The following is a 21,660-nucleotide window of genomic DNA, read 5'->3' as shown; positions in this document are numbered from 1 at the left end:
TTGGCGCGATTTTTTTCATTGGTTTTTTCGTTATTTCTCGAAAAGCCTTTGCCCTTTTCGTAATTTGTACTGCCAAACTGACAGAGAGGACCTGCCCCTAAGACTTATTCTGACGCGGGCCTGCATCTTATTGATGCTTCGTTTTTGGGGGTTTTGCCCAAGCCCTCTTTGGATATTTGTACATACAATTGTCTCGTAGAGAAAGAGGTGAGAGGTCAATCCAAAAATTTTATTTTGGTCATCAGTAACAGTTTATGAACCAATCTTCCAACAGTTGAATCCAAAAATCTATATGATATTGGCCTCAAACATAGGGATTTTGGAAACGACATTAATTTTGTTTTTATCATTTTGATCAACATAGGGTTGTTGTGAATCTCGAAAGAGGTCCTAACCGAAATGTGGAAATTTTTTCCAACATTCACGATGAGAAGTATCTAAATTTTTTTTATCTGTCCCCAGATTCTTGATGCTCTGAATACCAGCTGATGTAGACTTTGGCGGAAGCGTAAAACTAATAGAATTCATCGATAAAAACTAAGAGGAAACGATAATGAACTAAAGATAAACTGTAATAACTGTAATAATTAAAGGAAGAAGATGCAATCAAGGAGATTTTGTATTTGACAATTCTAATCATTGCTTAACAAGACAGATCAGACTTCTCTTATATAGAAATTGTACTTTCCTAGTTAGACTCAAATAAAGAAAGAACATAACTACTAAGGACACTTTCTTTGATTGCTAGGACTCTAAATATGGAAACCTTAAATACTTAACTGAAAACCTATGCTAATATAGGATCCTGACCGTTAGGCCCACTAGTAGTCTGGCAGAGAGGCCGACTAGGTGGATGGCCGCCATCATGCTTACACATGAATGTTTCATCGATTTCCAAAATAGTTTATAGGTGGAGTTTATAAAAGTCTTGTTCATACAAAGATATTGTCTTTTTTAGAGGGTCGTGCTGGAGAAATAATTAAATGCCTTGTTGTAAAGAATATAATCAGAACAATTTATTCTCCGATTAAATGTTAACAACGGGCCGGAGAAATCAAAGAACTATTTATTAGGAGAAATAAGAGAGTCAATACAATTAAGGAGGCCAGCTTATAATGAAAATAACTTGAGTTTAAGACAATGGGCTTGCTTATAAGCTAAACTCATTGATTATTGAATATTCCTTTTAGGGATATATGTATGAAGCCCATTATTCTACGAGCCCATCTCAAACTTCAATCGCGAACAAGAAAAGAGAAGTTGGAAGTTATTCAAACCGAAACAAAACAAGAATACAAAATAGCAAAAAGAAAAACATTTCAAAAATTCAAGCAAGTTCAAGTTGGAAGAGCACAAGAACATTTCAGCACTTGGGGAGATCAAGAGGTGGAGATGGCAACTTTTGGTTGGGCAGTTTTCCGTCCAACACTATCCATACCATTTTCAACCCCCAGCTTGTGTGGACCTCAAAATGGCAATGCATAAACCATACCCCTGTTTCAAAACAAAAAAAAAATACACCAAATTACTTCTTTCTTTGATACAACACAGGATTATGAAGCTCAAATCTTCCTTCTAATTTTTCATCCTATATTCTTGTTATAGGCAGCCATAATTTGTGGGGATTCATGTGGAAATGGGGCCCCTTCGGTAATAATAGAGGCCTTTTGAATTCGGCGAAAGTTTAGACAAGCCTTATCTAGGTTGGGCTTTGTAGCTTTGGTGGCGATGTTAAAAGTTAAAATTTTATAAGCACCCAATTTCTCCCATTGTTCCCAACCATATTTTACTTTAGGATGTGTGAAGATCTTAAATGGGATTCTGAAACTTTTTACCCCGAATTCATTTTTACTGACCTGGGTTGTCTGCCAAGAAACGTATAGCGACCCAACCTCCAGATGGCACACCGACTGTATTCCTCTCAACGGGGTCGATAAGATTGAACTTAGCAGGATCCTTGTTGGGATTATAGTTTCCAAACCCATTTCCAACTACAAAGAAGTTGAAGCCATGAAGATGAAGAGGGTGACTTTCTGCACCAAGAATGTTAGTATCTTGGAGCACTAACTCCACACTTGTATTATAAGGAAGCACCACCACTTTTGTGCCATTACTCACATTAGTGTTGTTTGGTGAAGTACCAGTGTAGTTGAATGGAGTTAATGGATTAGTAGGGAAGTCTGTCGTGTATACACCTTTCGGTTGTCCAAAGTAGTATGAGTAGAGGATGGCAGTACTGGGTAATACAAAAGATACATTGTTAACCGATGCCGTAAACATGCTACTATTATTGGGTCCTTGACAAGTCTGGTTTTTTGGACATGGGTTCGAGCCAAGTCCAATAGTGAAAAAGAAGCGCTTGTCGACTGTCTGGGGAACGTTAGCCGGGAACTGAGGATTCGCCAAGCTACGAAATCTATTGCCAAAGTTAGCAACAAAAGTAGTATCATTAAGGGACGGAAGAGTTGGTTTGAAGAGTGGAAGATTCTTAATATGAAATTTAGAAGATTTGGAAGGTGGGTGATATTGAAGGATCCCTGCTGTGGTAGAATTGTCAAAGGTACCAAGGCCAGTAGAGTATGGGCTAGCAGCCATGAGGAAAGTGCTATTAGGGTACCTAGATTTGGTTTTGAGAAGGACATTTGTAGTCTGTCCTGGGGTTATGAGAAGGGTGTTTGATTTGAAGGGTTTTACGTAACTACCGTCAGCGTCGACAATTGTAAGGGTGTGATTGGCGATACTGAAGAAAAGTTCATCGTTGAGTGCAGCGTTGATTAGACGGAGTAGGTACGTCTTGCCCGGTTTCACCTTCAACCTAAATGTGTCTACATAAACCAAACCACACTATATAAGTTAGCTGCATTTTAAAACACACGACGAGATAACTGACTTACAAAAATGATTTCTTAACGGACTTGACGCAACCACAATTTCCAGGCGCGTCAGCCACGATAGTTTTATTGTAATTTTGAAGTTTCTCAGTGAATTTTTAACATGTCAGACTTGTCATTCCCGTGTCGGCATGGTCCGACCCATATGAAACTATATTACCTTTAGAGGAGCAATTGTACAAAGGACCAGGGAGTCCATTGATGGTATAAGCATCTGAGACATTTGGGCCTCCTCCTGTCTGCAGGGCCTGAGCTATAACTGCATCCGGATCTGCATTCCACCACTCTCCTGCAGTTTCAAATCCAAACTTCATTTTCCCCCTAACCTAGTTATCTCAATATTGAAATTACAAGGTTTATATATAAATGTAGTGAGGGTGATTCTTCAAATTTACCAAATAAGATTGGAATTTGCTTGTAAGGTTTGGGGAAAGGAAAGGAGGAATTGGGCCCAGGGAGGATGATGATGGGCCCATAAAGAGTGGACCTCAACCATGAGATATGAGCATGCCAAAAGAAAGTCCCTCTCTGCCCTATAATAGTGAAATTGTAGATGTAGCTTTGGCCTGTCTGAATGGGACATTGGGTCACATATGCAGGTCCGTCCGCCCATCCGCTCCGAAGTTGTCGAATTCCATGCCAATGCAAGGTTATATTACTCTGAACATTGTTAACCACTTTTACGACAACTCGATCACCTTCATGAGCAATGATCCGTGGCCCCGGGAACTTCCCATTTACACTCACAATGCTCTTGGTATGGCACAATCTTGTTACATTATGTAACTTGATCTGAAAAAGAAATGTTTATGAAGAAAACCTGTAAATAATTGTCACATAAAATTACAAAAATTATAGAATAAGCGCGTATTTTATTTACATTAAAGTTGTAATATCTTGTTATAGGAGTGTCTTTAGCAACTACAAGCCATGGCAAGAACCATAAGGCACATAATGCATGTAGAAAAGCAGCTCCCATTAGAAAAGGTGATGAATGAGTATGAAGAGAAGTAGAAAATATCTATGTTTTTTCTTCTTTCTCTCTCTAACTCTTCTTCTTCTTCTCTCTCTCTCTCTCTCTAGAATATAGAGAGATGGATACAAGGGTGTTTGAAATAAAGTCACTTAATATGGTACTATATATATAAGTTGCATGGATGATTTCCAAAAGCAAAGAGAAATGTTTGAATGGTTTAATTTATTAGGTAATGAGAGATATTGTCTATCAAACATAAAGATTTGTCATGTTATATCCTTTTCATGTCTAAGTTAGTTGAGCTTTATTTTTGAGTGTTAATTAAGTCAGATTCTTCTTTGAATAAACGTCTAATCTTATACTATTAATTTCATAATATCTTGATAATTATGAACTTTTTACCTACAATTAAGAAGTACCATTTCGACAATGATTTTTTTATACATATATAAAAAAAGTATACTATTGATAATGGTGTAGAAAGCCAGAAAGACCACCAATCTATGCTTATCAATACGATGTGATAAATACGATCACTACTAAATTTAAATCCTTACCGAAACTAGTTTAAAGTCTAACTAAACCAGTGGCCTGAATCTCTTCTAACTATTACCAAAAAAAAGAATCTCTTCTAACTATTAAACCTACATTTTCTTGATGAAGTAAAAATGGGAACCTAGCGATCTCCATGTAAGAGAAATGCTATTATTTTCGCTCAAATAGAATAAGTGATGTTAGAATTCCTTGTATTTTCATATTTGTACGTATTTTGTTGAAACTTTATTTATGTAGTTCTTGTTTGGTTGATTTAATTATATTTAACATGTAGAAATAGATTTTGTTTAATTTTTAAATTTTGTACTTTTTAAAGTAACATTTAAACTCATTTTTCTTTGGATTTTGTGGTGGATTAGAGTCCAGCGTTGTTTGAATTTCCTTTTTAGAGTATCAAACATTCTTAAAGAAAACTTTTTGTTTCTCCTAAAACTAATTTCTTGCTTAACTGTCATTTTTATCGTTTGCTAATTAAATTAACAAAAGTGTAGGAGGCGTGTCTTTAACAAAAGTGGAGGGGCGTTCAAAATTTCCCACACAAAATTGCTCATATTTATAATCCGGGCATGACCAAACCAATCGTATACTCGAAGTTCTAAAGGCGCTAACACAATCTCTTCGACTGCTACTGCCTCTCTCTCTCTGCATGTTTTAAAGGCACTACTTTCATCAAAGAAATTTGTTTTTTTTTTGTTGAAGCTATCAAACAAATTTGTTGATTTAATAAAATTAGGGAAGTTTTATAAGGCCTCCCCAATTTTGTTAAAAGGTCTCCCCATGAATCATTTTACTTGTTAAATTATCACTAATGGGAGGCCTTTTAACAAAAATGAGGGGGCCCTATAAAATCTCCCATAAAATTATTGCATCCGAGGTGGGACTGGCCTGTAGCAGTGGATCCAACATTATTGGTAGTATTATTATTATTACTATTATTATACTCATATTTCAAGTAAATAAATACATACTAGATTAGTGAGTAACTTGGACAATGTAAACTAATTATGGAAGTTTATAGAGGAAGCTTAAATCATTTACTTTTTTTTTTTTTCCTTTGAGTTGAATTTATTTGCTCTTTGATTTTCAGTCAATTAAGAAATGCACACTTTTTTAGTAGAAACTTTCAATAGTGAGTACAATAACAACAAACCTCATCTTGCTCTATTGATTATTCAAATGTAAATACACACTTGACTAGTATTAATTGTAGTGATTTTCATAGCTCTACTTGACATATCCGGTCCAACAATTGCTTGGCCGGTTTGATGTGTATCTATTCTAAAAATCCAGGATCACAAATATGATTCACGACGGGGGTCGAGTAGGAATTGTTGACTTTCATGCTCTTTGGATGACCCAATGGTCTTTACGTGGTTTTTAGGACTGACTCTTGGAGTTCACGTCTGAAAAAATAAAAATAACCCATATAACAAACTAAATAATTCAAAATAAATTCTTAGATTTTTAAAATTACCCCCATAATAATAAATTGAAGACCAAGCACAGAGATAATGAAACAAAAATGAAGAATATATTGAACTACTGTTACATAAGACAAAATTACAGCACCTGATCAGAGAGAGAGAGAGAGAGATGGACAAAAAGAGCGCGAAAGTATTACAAAGAATTACTCCAATACATGAATTACTCCAATACATATCAATCTATATATCTACTAAAACCGAAAAGGAAAGTAAAAAAAAAAAAAAACAAACAATTCTTGGAAAAGAGCTAGGATGCATTTGGTTTGAATCTTTCAATAGTGGTTTTCCAACCAATCTTTCTAAGCCCAAGCATTGGGGGGTATGGTGGAAGATGGCATTACAAATAGAAGATCAAGATCAGGTGGGTTGAAGTAACCATTCTTGGGTATGGGTGGTTCATCTCTGTTATTCAAATATTTTGATTTCTTCTTCTTTGGTGGTGGAGGAGGACATAATAAATTTGTCTTAATCTGACATTCATCTCGTTTTGGTGTCCTACAAGTTCCCTCTTCCTTCATCATCTCATTTGTTTCCTCATTCTTCTCCATCCCTAATCTTAAACCTAGCAGCTCCTTTCTTTGACACAAATAATAATTCCAAGGATCAAAGAAGAAACCACACACTATGACAATGGAGGTGGTTGGTTTCTTCCTTATATATGAGTAGTTTTCATGTGGTGTTTTGGAATTTGAGTTGGGAGGTGGGGCCGGACGTGGGGTTGGGGGCCGGACGTATTCCAGGATTGTCCTCCTGCCTTCTTCCGGAAGTTGCCAATGACCCTACCACACTACCAGTCACCAAATGAGCCACTAGCCCCACTACTACACCTACTCACTTGTGGTGGGCCAGGTGGGGTTGGACAGCTCGGCTTAAATGGATCCACCTGTCAGTTACAAGCCCGCAATTTTCGTTTGGGAGGGAAAAACTTCATGATTTGAAGCTACTATTGGGCTGTTGACCAAGTATAAATAGAGGTGCCTTTAATTTTGTCTAATCAATGTTCCTAAAGTCCAATATGAAGTCGTCATAGATATCGAGGTGAAGGAAATGTTAAAGGCACCTCCGTGAGTACATAGGCTCAATATGTTTGTTTCGCTCCTACAATTAGTTTAGGGAAATAAACAATAACGAGCTTGATTGAATTAAATTTATTTTTATTTTTCAGAAGAAAATATAAAGTTGCAATTATTTTGGTTGTTTTGAATTTGGGTCGGGGTTTGTTTTAGTTGGTAGACTGATTCGTAGTACCAACTGTTTTCGTTTTATTATTTGTCAACGTGTCGTGACATACCAAACAAGTGTGCGATTGCTAATACCTTTTGAGTACATGACACACTCAAGAACGAATTTAGGTAAGTTGGGTGTCTGGAATAAAAACTACAAGCGCGCACACACACACACTTGGTTAATAACAAGAAAGCCATCAGTCATTCTCCATTAACGTGTTTATGTTCGAGGACATGATGCCGCTCTTCTTTCAAACTACACTTGTGTAGTAGTTTTCTCTTCTTAATTGAGGTATCTAGAACCACCTATTCCTTTTGCAATTTAATCTTTTATATTCATCGAATCTTTTGTTATGGGTTTTCATTTATTCGCAACCCCTCTTAATTTTACCACAAGTTGTTACATTGAATTTTAAATTATTCGAATCTTCTTTCAATTGTGTATTCTTTTATAGAAATAATATTAATCACATTTGAATCTGTCTGTGAAATTCGTTTTATTATCAGAATTAGACGAATAGCCTAATTAGAGCTAGAGATCATGTTTATATTGTAAATTTTAAGAAGTTTTTCTAAATAAGTAGGAGTTAATTTGTCTTTGTATTCGAAAGAATAACATGAATCTCTCTTTATTACCTAAACAAAATATAATATTTGTGACAATCATGTGGATGCAAGTAACAAAGAAGATTGTGTGACTGTAAGGATAAAAAGGTAATAAGACGTGGACGTCAAAGAAGAGGTGGACGGTGGTACTGCTCTTTACTTTCAAACCACTCGATTGATGATTTAGTATTTTATATGCTTTAGATTATAAATGTATATTCAAATAAGATCTAGATTTTCATCAAGTCCACACAGAGTAGAGGACGATTCATTGTGAGTACAAAGTACTATGGAGATCCACAGTGGCGAGGCCAGGATTTTTTGGATGTGGGGGCACATTTCAGTAAAATGACATAACAAATTTATATTCTAAAAAAATTACTTTTGTTGGTTCATAAAAATTCTACTGATTACATAGTTATAGTTGTCCTCGACGAGTTTTCATTTTCTGAAATCGTTGCACAGTAACTTCATTTAATAGTATCAAGTACATCCTTCTCGATGTATGCAAGTAAATTATCGCTCATCCATTCGTCTCCCATTCGATTCCGTAATCTGTTTTTTACAATATTCATACCAGAGAACACTCTTTCTACTGTAGCAATTCTTGTTCCATTGGTGGTGATGGCAACAAAATACTATTACGATTTTCTTTCGAGTTCTTGTCTTTCTCCTTTTCTTGTGAACTATTACAAAGTTTCTTGGTTGTGATGAAGATTCATCCATAATTTTTCGCATAAAATATCTATCCATGGTTTCCGGGGAATGTAAGTAACATATGTATAAAGTTGAATTAGTTTACGGACTTAAACGGATTCATTGAAAATAAAAAGATTAATTTAAATCAATAAGAATAGAAAAGAAAAATTATATACTTGTCTTCTTTGATGTCACGAGAAAGAAAAAGGATGAGATTGTGGTTTGTAAGAAAACTCGACTAGCAAAATTTATATAACTTCTTAAAATTATTTGTTTTCTATTTAGGTTAGAATTAGAGTTTAAATTGGCAAGTAGTGGTGTAATGGAAAGTTAGTTTTAATTAAAATAGAAAGCTAAAGTTTAATAAAAATAAAATTAGTAGTTATAAAAAAAATTGGAAACTAACTAAAAGCAAGGAAGTTCAACAAAAAAAAAAAAAAACTAAAAGCAAGGAAATTAACTAAAGTTTAAGAAAGCTATCTAAAGTTTAATGGTCATAATGGTCCACGCCACATCACTGCTCAATTGCTCAGTCCACAATTTACACGGTGTGAGAATCTGTTCAAATGGGTCTTTGAAATTTAATACTATTAAATTGATGATAGGCCTTGGGAATTTAATATTAAATGATGATGGTGACAGAAATTAGAGGCACCCTCAACCTGAGTCTAAGCCTATTAATTAAGGAGCTCACATTTGGGCCATGGGGGCACGCGCCCCCACGGGCCCCTATGTGGGCTCGCCCCTGGAGATCCATATCTGGTTGCCCCTACATTTACACGTTTCATATAAGGAAAGCAACATCTTTGGCCTTACAATGCTGGCAAAATCCAACCTTAGTACATCTATATATTTGCAAGTGTATTTATTCATCTTATGTGTCTATTGTAAGTATGTGTTGTCATGTTTTAAACCACAAAAAGTGATACAGTAATTACTACGAATATCTTTCAGATAGATAGATAGTTCTAGTCCAGATGCAAGTTAATCTGATACTTGTACTTTTGATATGTACGAATCAAATAAACAAAACAAAATCTAGTAAAGATTTCTATCGGTATGCCAGGTTATCTTCTGCCTCTTTGTTATTCGAATCTAGATATTTCAATTACATGATCGTCAATTGCAGTAGTACTGATGCCACATCACTTTTTTCAATTACAAGATTTGTATCGTTATACAAACTTATATTCTGCCTCGTTGTTATTCGAATCTAGATTTAAGTTAGTTAGGTTAAAGTGATGGAACCCTAGGAAGTTGCACTTTGGCAATAAGAAGAGTCACAATACAAGGATCCAAATTACAAACAACACAACTCCATGTACTGGTTAGATGGCCAACAGAATTTGAAGGACTACCAAAATTACTCCCCAAAAAACAACAAATTACCCAAGGCGCAATTTAGAAAGAAATGCCACCTACCATCAACTCTCTCTATTTATAAGGGCCCCCACAATGAGTTTTTTGCTCACTGCCACATTACCACCCCAACTGGACTCAAACACTCTATTTCCTTTGCCTCTTCAACCACCATGCAGTCACATTCATTCCCATCTCATGTTCTTCTTCTTCTTCTTGTTCTTGCCCTTGTCTTTGGATCTCTTGGTTTTATGTTCTTCAAGTTATTAGGGCATTTGCTTCAATGGTGGCATTACCAACAAGACAAACGCTTACCACCTGGTTCAATGGGTTGGCCTTTTCTTGGAGAGACACTCAAACTCTATACTCAAAACCCTAATACCTTCTTCTCCAAAAGATTGAAAAGGTAAACTAGTATAAATATATTTTTCTTTTAAACAGTAAGATTCGAACTCTGCTCTCTCTTCAGATATATATATATATATATATATATATATATATATATATATAATAGTTACTTATAATATCTTGTTGTTGTTATAGGTATGGAGAAATATTTAAGACATGTATATTGGGTTGTCCTTGTGTTTTGATATCAAATCCAGAAGCAATGAAGCTTGTTCTTGTGACTCAGTCTAGCTTGTTTAAACCAACATATCCACCTAGCAAAGAGAAACTCATAGGACCTTCTGCTGTTTTCTTCCACCATGGACATTACCATTCAAGATTAAGAAAAATATTTCAATCTTTCTTTGCTCCAAATTCAATTAAAGGATCCATTTCAAATATCGAAAATATTGTCCTCGGATTTCTTCCTTGTTGGGAGAACACCCCAATCATCAATACCCTAAATGAGATGAAGAAGGTAATTATTATATTATAACTTGTTCAATTTTCATTTCACTTTATAAACTCAATTATTATCACTAATAAATTCTTCGTGTTTAAATACTATTAGTACGCTTTCGATGTGGCAATGTTATCTGTATTTGGAAGACACATAGATGAAGTACCATCAGAAACCATCAAACATTTGTACCTATCCTTGGATAATGGGTACAATTCTATGCCTTTCAACTTCCCCGGAACACCATTTAGAAAAGCATTGAAGGTAAACCCTTGTTACAAGTGGTATTATTATACAGTATGTACTTACTTATTTAGTCCCACAATGAAATTAAGTGATATAAAAGTCAAGAACACATTTGTTGAGTGCAGGCAAGAAAAGGGTTAAATGACATATTGATGAGAATAATATTAGAGAAAAGGAAGAAGATGATGATGGGTGAGAAAGAAGGAGGATTGTTGGAAGAACTATTGAGTTGTAAAATAGATGATGACGAAGAAGAAAAGAAAGAGTATTTGCTAAGTGATAGTGAAGTGGCTGATAATATAATTGGAGTTATATTTGCAGCTAGAGATACAACTGCAAGTGTTATAACTTGGTGTTTGAAATTCATGCATGATAATCAAGAGATTCTTAATGAAGTTAGGGTAAGTATTAACTAGCTCAATTAACCTGAGCCAGAGAGATGGGTTTTCTATCAACTTTCTTGTTTTAATCGTTTTTTTGTCTCAATGAACAAAACAAACAAGTTTTCTCTCTCATCTCTGTAAAGAACTCTCTCTCTCTCTCTCTCTCTCTGTTGCAGATGGAACAACAAGGCATTAGGAGAATAAGAATAGAAGAAAAACGTAGTCTGACGTGGGAGGATACACGAAAGATGCCCTTCACCACTTTGGTAAGCCCTAATTTTCTTGTTGTGCTCATACCTAGCGTAAGCACTTTTATATCCATTCAATTACCCTTCTCTTGTATAGATAGCATATATATATATATTTAAAAATGATACTATTTTGTACTATAGTCTTTGGGTCATTATTCAAATTTTTTTTTTTTTTGATGAAGGATTATTCGAACTTGATTGAGAATTATCTATCTTTATTTCTGGACTGATGTATCTTTTAATACTTTAAGACACGAGAATTTTTCTCATTTAAACAATTATACTTTTGTTACATATTTCATATTGTGCGTGCAAAATTATTCCTCACATAACCATCCAATCATCTGTTGTACGGTCTTACTGTTTGTCCTTGCCGAATGAAGTTAGAGACTATCATGATCATGCAACACGTTCTCTAAGCAACGTGGTGGGATCTTCCCCTCCAGACAACCTTGTCTAAGATATTCTTGGCTCCGTACAGAACTATTGCAAAAGCTCACGTGTAAAATATTCTTCTCTTCCCACCGGTTCAGATTCTATTAGAGTACATTCTTAAACATATAATACAATATTTCCTTTTATTTGGATTCACCTTCCTCCTTGTGCACGAGTGAAAAATACTAGAACAAGACTATGTCGAGGATTAAAATTCTCAAATAAAAGGAAAGTACATGAAACATATCCCCAGATAAACCATACACTAATAGTAATACACATGAACGATGTTTTGTACATTATTTATTGCATAGATCCTCATTGAACCGACATTAAGCAGGTATTTCAGGAGACACTAAGAAGAGCAAGCGTTATTTCGTTCACGTTCAGAGAAACAGTGACAGACTTAGATTTTGAAGGCTTCTTCATTCCAAAAGGATGGAAAGTTCTTCCTCTCTTTAGAAGCATTCATCTTAGTGAAAACCTCTTCCCTGAACCTCATACTTTTGATCCTTCTAGATTCCAGGTCCTTCCCCATCTCTCTATCTTTCTCTTTAGTACCTACCACTTATTCTCAGTTATTTCTCTATCAATGATCCATATTAATGAAGAGCGAGGGGTAACAATGCAGGTGCCTCCAAAACCTAATACTTTCACGCCGTTCGGGAATGGGGTTCACTCGTGTCCTGGTAATGAATTGGCCAAGCTTGAGATACTTATCTTCCTTCACTATATCACCACCACCTATAGGTACCTCTCCCTCTCTTTATCTGTGTCTTAATCTTTTTCTAAGAGTTATCTTAAGATTCTTGTTGTTTCAGGTGGGAACCTATTGAGGATGACAAAGATGGCATACAGTATAGCCCATTTCCTGTACCAAAAAGAGGACTGCCTATTAGAGTGAGACCATTAATCAGCAGCACAGACACAAGCATCGACGATGATGGGCAAATTGTGGTCAACTGCTAGAGAGATAAGATAATCCCTCAGCTGGCGTGGTTGGGTGTGTCGGTAGGAGGTTGAGAAAAGAGAGATGTGAGTGAGATTTGTCAATGGCCTATTCTGTGAAGGTTCAATTCAAACTAGATGAGTAATCGGCTTTTCTGTTTTAATCAGATGATCTCTTCTTTTTCAGTCAGATGATGAATCTTGACATATGATTTTCAATCTCATAAATTTCTCTGCAACCTTCAATGCACCATATCTATACCGACTCTCTCTTTTCATTCTTTCGACACTCTTGGATTCGATTTAGTAGGCAGATTTCAAAGCCGCATTGTGCCATGGTGAGGTCAGTTGAAATGATACCCACATGAACAACTATACTAAATACAGACTGCAATATTCATGGTATTTTACCTTCTTTAGAGAAAAAAAAAAGAAACCATCTGTGAAGGGTGAAACCTATTCTTTAAGCAAAGCGAATATAAGATTACATATTCTTCAATTCTTGCAGAACCTAACCTTCAGGGAAATCAAAGTCCATTTTCGCTTTCAAGATGAAGGTGGACTGTTTCTTTATGTAACTTTTGCCTATTGCAACACACAAATTAAAGAGGGTAGTTCCTTTTGTTGATGAATTCTAATAGGTAATGGTGGGAACAGCTCTAGAGGTGAGAAAAAAACACAGGATAACACAGCTCTACAGGGTATATACGACATGACTCAACCAGACCAGCAAGCATTTAATACGCTAAGGTTTGTCGTTCAGCTGTGACACAAACTCAGTGCCTAGCCTAAACCCCAATTCACAAAGCTCGCGATAATCGAATAATGTCTAATGACATTACAAACTTCTTTTGCTAGATATATGAAATACTTCTAACAGGAAGATTTCCTGGACATGTTCTGAAGTGTGGAAAGCCTGGAGCCTGTGAAACACCCCATCTTCAATTTAACCAAGCCTATAGTTATGATCCAACTAACAGAAGGAGAGAAGAACAGTTTGCCAAGTTTAGCTGTATTATTGTAATAGGAAAAGACCACCGAAGAATCTCGTGGATAGATAACATTACATCAAGTTGCTAAATTGATTTTTAATCGTAAAGCGAGGAAATTCGGCAATTCTGATGAAGGCTTTTGCAAATAACATGCTATTTTCACAGTAGAACAGCCCATATGAATTCCTTTCGGTTCAATTAGAGACGCAGGACGACACTGACCAAGATTCATCAACATCAAACAAAATTGCATAAAATTACTAGACTAGGAAGCAAAGGCACTCTAAATATCACGAACCATAAGCAACAAGAGGAAGAACAAACATCTTTCGTAAGATCATGAACCAGAAGCACAAGAGGACAAACAAACATTTCTCAAATCAATTCGCTACAACTTAATTCTCAAGTACAAAAGATTACTTTGATTACAAAATCCTGAAAAAAAAAATAGCTGGAAGATGCATATTTAACTAGAACCAGATCAATAGATAAGAGGGATAAATTTATATCTAACCTTGCTCATGTACTCTGTATATCTCTCCCCGAAAGTCTCGACCATTAAACCTTCTTCGAGTTTCGCCTTCTGATCATAATAAACCACACAAACTGCAACGATAAACAACAAACTAAAAGGCGCCCGAAGTGCAACACAATAAGTCGAAAGCAGTAACATTATCGATGCGTATATTGGATGTCGAACAAATCTATATGGACCAAATTGCACAACTGCAGTTGGCACAACAACCTTCTCCGAATACTTCGCCAGATACAAACTGGAGTGGTAATGCATAAAAAGTGTCGAGATAATCAAACCCCAAACTCCAAAATTTCTCCACCCCCCTTGAATTAGGTGCAATTCTGGCCCTTCCATTGCTGCCAACCAGTGACCAGCCATGATTCCAGCACAGAACAAGAATCGATACAATGTGGGTGGGACTATATCCCATTTAGAGTCATGATCAGGGAGGTAGTAATCACCATAAAGACGTTTCCTGATACTAACATTAAAGAAGAAGAAATAATGGTAAACAAAGAAGAACACGAATGGCCAACCTTCAAGATATCCATTGAAATGAGCAGGTGGAACTAGGGTTAGCCAAGTGAATGCTGAGCTAACAATAACCAGTTGCTCAAAGATGTTTGCTTCACCATGAGAGTGCTTGCGGAAGCAATAAACCCCATAAATTGCAAAACCTATAGCTAAGAACCAAGGCCAGAATAACCAAGTCCAGCTAAAATACATCCAGAAAAAAGGGTTTACTAAGAGATTCACAGTCCATTTTGTTGCTGCAATTGCTAGAGAAACAATTCCAGATAATTTGATAATATCAAAAGGAGTTAATTGAGAAACTGATTTCTTAAGTGAAGTAAAAGATAGGGTTTTGATAAATTTGGTTAATGGGTTTTCTAACAAGTCAGTAGTAGTCTCAGATTCTGAACTGCTACTACTAGAATATGAACATTTGAAGGGATTCCCAAAATGGGTTCTTCCATTTTTTGTAGTTGTTGATGGTGATGCAAGAATTAGGGGATTTGAGTTGTTTGTGGTTGAGAATTTTAAAAGGGTTTTGGGATTATGAAAGTTCTCATAACGTTGAAGATGTTTGTTGAAAGGTCTGAGAGAGATTTTGTTGATTCTTTTGGGAGAAAAACATAATGGGTATGTAGCTGAATGAAGGAAAACTGAATTAGTTTCCATGAAAGATAAATAGAAATGATTTTAGAACGAAGAAAATGGTTAACCAGTTTGGTTCTTCTTCATATCAACCCGATTTTTTCTACTGCCGGGAAGATGAGTAAAGATAGGGTGGTCTTCCTGTGATGGTACTATATTGGGTGCCTTTAGACGCACCCATCTTTTACTCTCAGCCCCATTGTGGCATTCCGGTGGGTCTCGGACTGAGAAGTCCGTATGGCGCGATGGCGCGAAGAGAGAAATAAGTCCAAGAGTAAATTGAAGGGGCACCTATAGACGCATCATATTATATTTGTAATAGAATTCGGTTTTTATCGGTCTCGCTTCCTGAAGAGAGCAGAATAATCAAAGTAAACCCTGAATGATCGCTTGCATGGTGGACAACCAGATTAGAAAGTCACCCAGACAAAAAAAAATTGACATGAACTCCTAAAGATAGTACAATCATAGGGTATGAAAGACCATCCCAACCTTTATCTATACTTCGTAACATAAGTTAATAAAAATGAATTTTACTTCTGTATTGAACTCGTGACCTTCTGATTTTGAAGTAGATATATAACCAACTGGACAAACAATTGTTGGAGCCATCAGAAGTAATTGGTTCTTACAGATGCATTTTATGCAATTTAACTGAACAAATATCTGATTACATTGATAATTCACTATTTTTATTTTCTTTTTGTTGTCGAAAGGATCATTCACTCGGCTAGTGTACAATTGTACATGTCTTGATTTTCTAGACCTTTTCATTTTAACGCGGAATCCGTCACCAATGACCAAATCCACATTAGAATACTGCTCTAGATAGATGGGTTCAACATCAAAACCGTTGGAGATCTCTAGGTAAATAAATAGACGATCAAGATCTTAGAACGACGTGTCTTGCTCACTAATCCAACCGACACATCAAATTTCCCTCCTCTAACTGGTTCATGCTCGGGTGAGAAGTGAAGGAAGAATGATCTTTTCCAGATTAGGGCAAAATGTCAGACGTTCATCGCGCCAATTCCGAATAGTATTTACTTATCAGCAATCACAAAATGGATATGATGATGCCGGATTAGGCCTTATTAGAGGTTATTTAACTTCTATTACTGCTAAAAAAGGAATTTTGACGAAAAACTTGTTAACAGATTTCAATTTTGCTCTTGCAAACCCTAGAATTCATCGGTTCTTCTCTAGTGAATCACCCAAAAAGAGTAAGATCACCTGATTCTTTTTATTTGTTTGAACTGCATTACATTTAAAAAAGCTGGATTATTTTGATGATTTATGTGATTTTGGTTATCTTTTGATGTAGATTATGAAAATTATTATCCGAAAGAAAAGAAGGAAATTCCTAAAGGAAATGATCAAAAGACAGAATCATCATCCAAAGGTACACTATACACATTTTGTGTTCAAATGTGAGTTTTTGTCGAAAATGATAGTTTGGTGATGACATTGAAGACAAGGAACTAACTTCATTTTTATAATCTGACTAGAGGAAGATAGTGCCCATGAAAATGTTAGATATATCTATCACAATTCACAAAGAAGATTTACATAAGAGGGGTAGGGAGGAAATCTTTGATATTGGGAAGAGGGTTACGAATGTCGAGAGTTCTAAAAAATTAGAGAAATGGCATAAGTATAAGGAGATGTGAAGCATCGGTAATCAAGTTTCTTGAGATGGTTGTAGTGTGTTAGGTGTTTTTTGTATTTTTATCTTTTAGAAGTTGAACTAGCATTAGTCAATGTTCCATGGATTTTTAAAATTTTAATTATCTCGATTGCAATTAACCTAACCGTGTATATACTTTGTGTTGGTAAAGGAGATTTTGTGATACTATGTCTATTAGATTTCAATATTGGTTAACATTAATTTACTCTTCTATAGAGGAACCGACCAGTGAGGATCATGGGAATTTTCAGGAACGCTTCATAAGGAAACTTCAAAATTACATAACTCCTATTATGGTTATTGGATTGTTTCTGTCTTCTGTTATCAGTGACCCAAGGCAGGTAGGTTCTACTTTTATCTTAATTCTTATACCATATTTTCTTCTGCGTTGATTGTATACTGTGAGCATATTGTTTTAAAGCTTTGTTGTACTCTCAATTCAGTTCATGCAAATGAATTATGAATATATCATACGTATGATTTTATTAGCTTTTCTTTCACTTCTTCAGTAAGTTCTACTTTAATTTGTGGTGGATTGCTATGTTCACAGATTAATTTCCAAGAGTTCAAAACCAAGCTCCTAGAACCTGGATTAGTGCATCATATTGTTATTTCCAACAAATCAGTCGTGAGCGTGTATGTCAGGAGCTCCCCGCGCACTACAAATCAAACCGATGATGAGATTGTACAAGGAACTTTGGAGGATATGCCTGCTAGAGAAAATGCAGGACAATATATGTACTACTTCAACATTGGAAGTGTTGAATCTTTCGAGAAAAAGTTGGAGGAAGTCCAGGAAGCTTTAGGAGTAGATCCACATGATTATGTTCCTATAACATATGTTTCTGAAATGGTCTGGTACCAAGAGTTGATGAGATTTGTACCAACCATTTTGATTTTAGGATCTCTCTATTACATGGGACGGAAGATGCAGGGTGGCATTGGCATAGGTGGTGGTGGTGGGAAGGGTAGGGGTGGAATATTTAATGTTGGGAAGGCCCATTTTCTGAAAATGGATAAGAACACCAAGAACAAGGTTTGTTCCATTCTTTTTTATGACTCAACAACTTATTATGTCATCTCTTTGATAAAGATATAGTACGTGTCTCGTTCTAACAAAGTATCCCATCAAAACTATTTTTGGTAAATCTTCTCCATTGGTTCAGGTATATTTCAAAGATGTGGCTGGTTGCGATGAAGCAAAGCAAGAAATTACGGAGTTTGTGCATTTCTTGAAAAACCCAAAGAAATATGAGGAATTGGGAGCAAAAATACCAAAAGGTGCTCTTCTGGTTGGCCCTCCTGGCACGGGGAAGACTCTTCTTGCAAAAGCAACTGCAGGTGAATCTGGTGTTCCATTTTTATCTATTTCTGGATCTGATTTTATGGAGATGTTTGTTGGGGTTGGACCGTCTAGGGTGAGGAGCTTATTTTCGGAAGCCAGACAGTGTGCACCTAGTATTGTGTTTATTGATGAGATTGATGCTATTGGTCGAGCAAGGGGACAAGGTGGCCTAACCGGTGCGAATGATGAACGTGAGAGTACTCTCAACCAGCTACTTGTTGAAATGGATGGATTTGGGACAACTGCTGGAGTAGTTGTACTTGCTGGTACTAATCGGCCAGATATTTTGGATAAAGCACTTTTGAGGCCTGGTCGCTTCGATCGACAAATTTCGATAGACAAACCTGACATCAAAGGTCGGGACCAGATTTTCCAAATCTACCTGAAAAAGGTTAAACTTGACCACGAACCATCTTATTACTCTCAAAGACTTGCGGCCTTGACTCCTGGATTTGCTGGTGCTGACATTGCAAATGTCTGTAATGAAGCTGCATTAATTGCTGCAAGGAATGAAAGTCCACAGGTCACCATGCAACATTTTGATTCAGCTGTAGATAGGATCATTGGTGGACTAGAGAAGAAAAACAAGGTACCAAATCCTGTCTGCTTGAGTTATTGGTTTGTTTCAATGGCCAACTGCTGCATAAAACTATATTCTATCTATTGTAATTTCCTGCTTCCATTCTTACCATGTTTATATGTCTGTTTCGTGTTCTGTGAGCAGGTGATAAGCAAGATTGAACGAAGAACAGTTGCCTACCATGAATCAGGTCATGCTGTTGCTGGCTGGTTTTTGGAACATGCAGAGCCCTTGCTTAAGGTTACAATTGTTCCTCGTGGAACTGCAGCGCTTGGCTTTGCTCAGTATGTGCCAAGTGAGAACCTTCTAATGACCAAGGAACAGCTCTTTGATATGACTTGCATGACCCTTGGTGGCCGAGCTTCAGAACAGGTAACTCCTTGAACTTTCTGCCGATGCAGATAATTTGATATTCAATTGTCTGAAGAAAAAAGTTTCTTGTTTGTGGAATTGTTCACTGGTAAACGAGACTCACCTCTAGTGACCAGTGCTTGATGTGTTTTGCTGTTGGTGCAGGTTTTACTGGGGAAAATCTCAACTGGGGCCCAGAATGATTTGGAAAAAGTAACCAAGATGACCTATGCTCAAGTATCTGTTTATGGGTTCAGTGAAAAGGTTGGTCTTCTCTCCTTCCCTCCGAGAGAAGATGGGTTCGAAATGAGCAGACCTTATAGCAGCGAGACAGGAGCTATAATTGACAGTGAAGTGAGAGAATGGGTTGGGAAGGCTTATAAACACACAGTTGCTCTAATAGAGAAGCACAAAGAGCAAGTGGCGCAGATAGCAGAACTTCTACTGGAGAAGGAAGTCCTGCACCAAGATGACTTGATTGGAGTACTAGGGGAACGACCTTTCAAGTCAGTCGAACCAACAAATTATGATAGATTCAAGCAAGGTTTTGAAGTGGAAGAGGAAAAGAACACGAAGTCCGCAGAAGTTGTTGTTGATGAAGATGATGGGTCATCATCGACTGTTCTTCCTGGCGTGGTCCCTGTCTAAAATAGTAAAGAGAGATCGACCTCTTCATGTAAGAAGAACATTTATTCTTCTCCATTCAACTGAATGTACAGTTCAATAAGTATTAAGTATATTTTACCAGGATATTAAGCTAGAAATAAAACATTAGTTGGAGGGGTGATAATTGTACTAATAATGTTAATGTTGGATACGTCATAAAAAATTCATTATGTAGTTGCAATAGAGAAGTTTTTTAGAGCTTCCTTCAGTCACCAGGGTCCATGGCTTATAGTGACTGACAACTCCTTTTATTTTGATTTTTAATCTGTCCACTCCATGTGTTGATGAGTGTTGATGATGGAGAAGAAGAAAATTAGATTTTGATGACCAACACCCAAAATCATGCTTGTGTTCACATGTAAATGCCCTCCCTCCCTTAGTCCCTCCTATATGGAGCTTTTTACTGCAACTGCAAAGCAAAGGGAAGCTTCCTGCCAACAACCTTTGGTCGGAGTGGTAAGAGGTATAGTCTTCCACCTTATAGGTCAAAGGTTCGAGGCACGCTGAACAATTCAAAAAAAAAAGGGAAGCTTCCTCCCGCTGAAGGAAAGGGATGTTGTTGTCAGTGGTCGGTGTCATAAAGTGGGACTGCAAAAAAGTATGCCATAATTTATGGTGGTGGTGGTATGGGAGAGTTCAAGGGAACCAGATATTTCGCCATGTTGTTGAAGATGTATCATTAAACTAATATTTGTCAGATGATGGAGTCCCGCCAAGTGTACTACTACTATTGTTTAAATGCACCATAAGTATTTTGACCATGTGACTCAAACCTCTCTTTATATAATAGAATAGAATATATAGAATAGAATAATGGGTTATTTTCAACAAAAAAAAAAAAAAAAAAGAGTAATGGGTTTATTAAATAAAATCTTAGAATAAGCTGATAAGAGCATAAAATCATTTTTAAGAAATGCTTTTATACAAGATTAATTTGTTCAATATAGGTAGACTAGTGCAGATCCTACAATTTTGCATGAGACAACTTATAAATAATATTAATAATTTTTATTTTATGTTTTTGGAAATTGATTACATGACATTGATACATCAAATATGTGATAAGCACGCATAATTTAAATTCTTACAAGAACGGATTTAGAGTCCAACTAAATTGTGTCTTAAAATTCAATTACGTTATTTATACCTTAATAAATCATGAAATCACCTGCCAACGACTCTTGGCTCAAGTGGTAAGAGGTAAGTCTTCTAACTTAGAGGTCAAGAGTTCGAGGCACACACTTACCAATACAAAAAAAAAAAAACCATGAAATCACCTCTTTTGAAAATCGAACATAGAACTTCTTTGAATTTTTGTCAACATTATCGATGACGTAGACTACCAAACCTTGACTATACATAATAGTTTTTGAAGAATGAAAAAGAAAAAAGAGACAATGTGATAAAGGTGAGGAGAGTCATATTTAGTGGCTGGGCTGGGCTGGGCTGGGCTGGGCT

General features: G+C 36.3%; 5 protein-coding genes across 5 annotated transcripts in view; 3 read left to right on the top strand and 2 right to left on the bottom strand.

The window, feature by feature from the left end:
• Window positions 1-21,660, top strand: part of LOC147546516 (uncharacterized) — a 36,497-nt gene that overhangs the window by 11,465 nt on the left and 3,372 nt on the right. The gene's annotated exons all lie outside the window — the stretch shown is intronic.
• Window positions 1,049-4,063, bottom strand: LOC147546520 (laccase-17-like). Its single transcript, XM_086637419.1, has 5 exons — window positions 3,772-4,063; window positions 3,287-3,683; window positions 3,052-3,180; window positions 1,857-2,825; window positions 1,049-1,494 (listed from the first exon to the last, which is right to left on the bottom strand). Exons 1-5 carry the CDS (start codon window positions 3,868-3,870, stop codon window positions 1,364-1,366), a joined length of 1,725 nt encoding a protein of 574 aa, XP_086493545.1. The 5' UTR covers window positions 3,871-4,063; the 3' UTR covers window positions 1,049-1,363.
• On the top strand, window positions 9,910-13,096 carry LOC147546519 (abscisic acid 8'-hydroxylase 2-like). Its single transcript, XM_086633233.1, has 8 exons — window positions 9,910-10,202; window positions 10,340-10,661; window positions 10,755-10,907; window positions 11,015-11,290; window positions 11,449-11,538; window positions 12,299-12,484; window positions 12,590-12,708; window positions 12,780-13,096. The coding sequence occupies exons 1-8, from the start codon at window positions 9,970-9,972 to the stop codon at window positions 12,925-12,927; spliced, it is 1,527 nt and encodes a 508-aa protein (XP_086489359.1). The 5' UTR covers window positions 9,910-9,969; the 3' UTR covers window positions 12,928-13,096.
• Window positions 14,211-15,848, bottom strand: LOC147546518 (protein C-terminal S-isoprenylcysteine carboxyl O-methyltransferase). The gene has a single exon (XM_086633234.1). The coding sequence runs from the start codon at window positions 15,595-15,597 to the stop codon at window positions 14,380-14,382; it is 1,218 nt and encodes a 405-aa protein (XP_086489360.1). The 5' UTR covers window positions 15,598-15,848; the 3' UTR covers window positions 14,211-14,379.
• On the top strand, window positions 16,414-20,410 carry LOC147546517 (ATP-dependent zinc metalloprotease FTSH 8, mitochondrial-like). Its single transcript, XM_086633232.1, has 7 exons — window positions 16,414-16,796; window positions 16,898-16,975; window positions 17,477-17,601; window positions 17,811-18,296; window positions 18,427-19,194; window positions 19,330-19,557; window positions 19,702-20,410. Exons 1-7 carry the CDS (start codon window positions 16,556-16,558, stop codon window positions 20,182-20,184), a joined length of 2,409 nt encoding a protein of 802 aa, XP_086489358.1. The 5' UTR covers window positions 16,414-16,555; the 3' UTR covers window positions 20,185-20,410.

Source organism: Eschscholzia californica, unplaced genomic scaffold (assembly GCF_041429995.1).
Source record: "Eschscholzia californica isolate CP2 unplaced genomic scaffold, dmEscCali1.0.p SCAF_4, whole genome shotgun sequence".
Lineage (NCBI taxonomy): Eukaryota > Viridiplantae > Streptophyta > Magnoliopsida > Ranunculales > Papaveraceae > Eschscholzia > Eschscholzia californica.
This window is presented reverse-complemented; position numbering and strand designations above follow the sequence as displayed.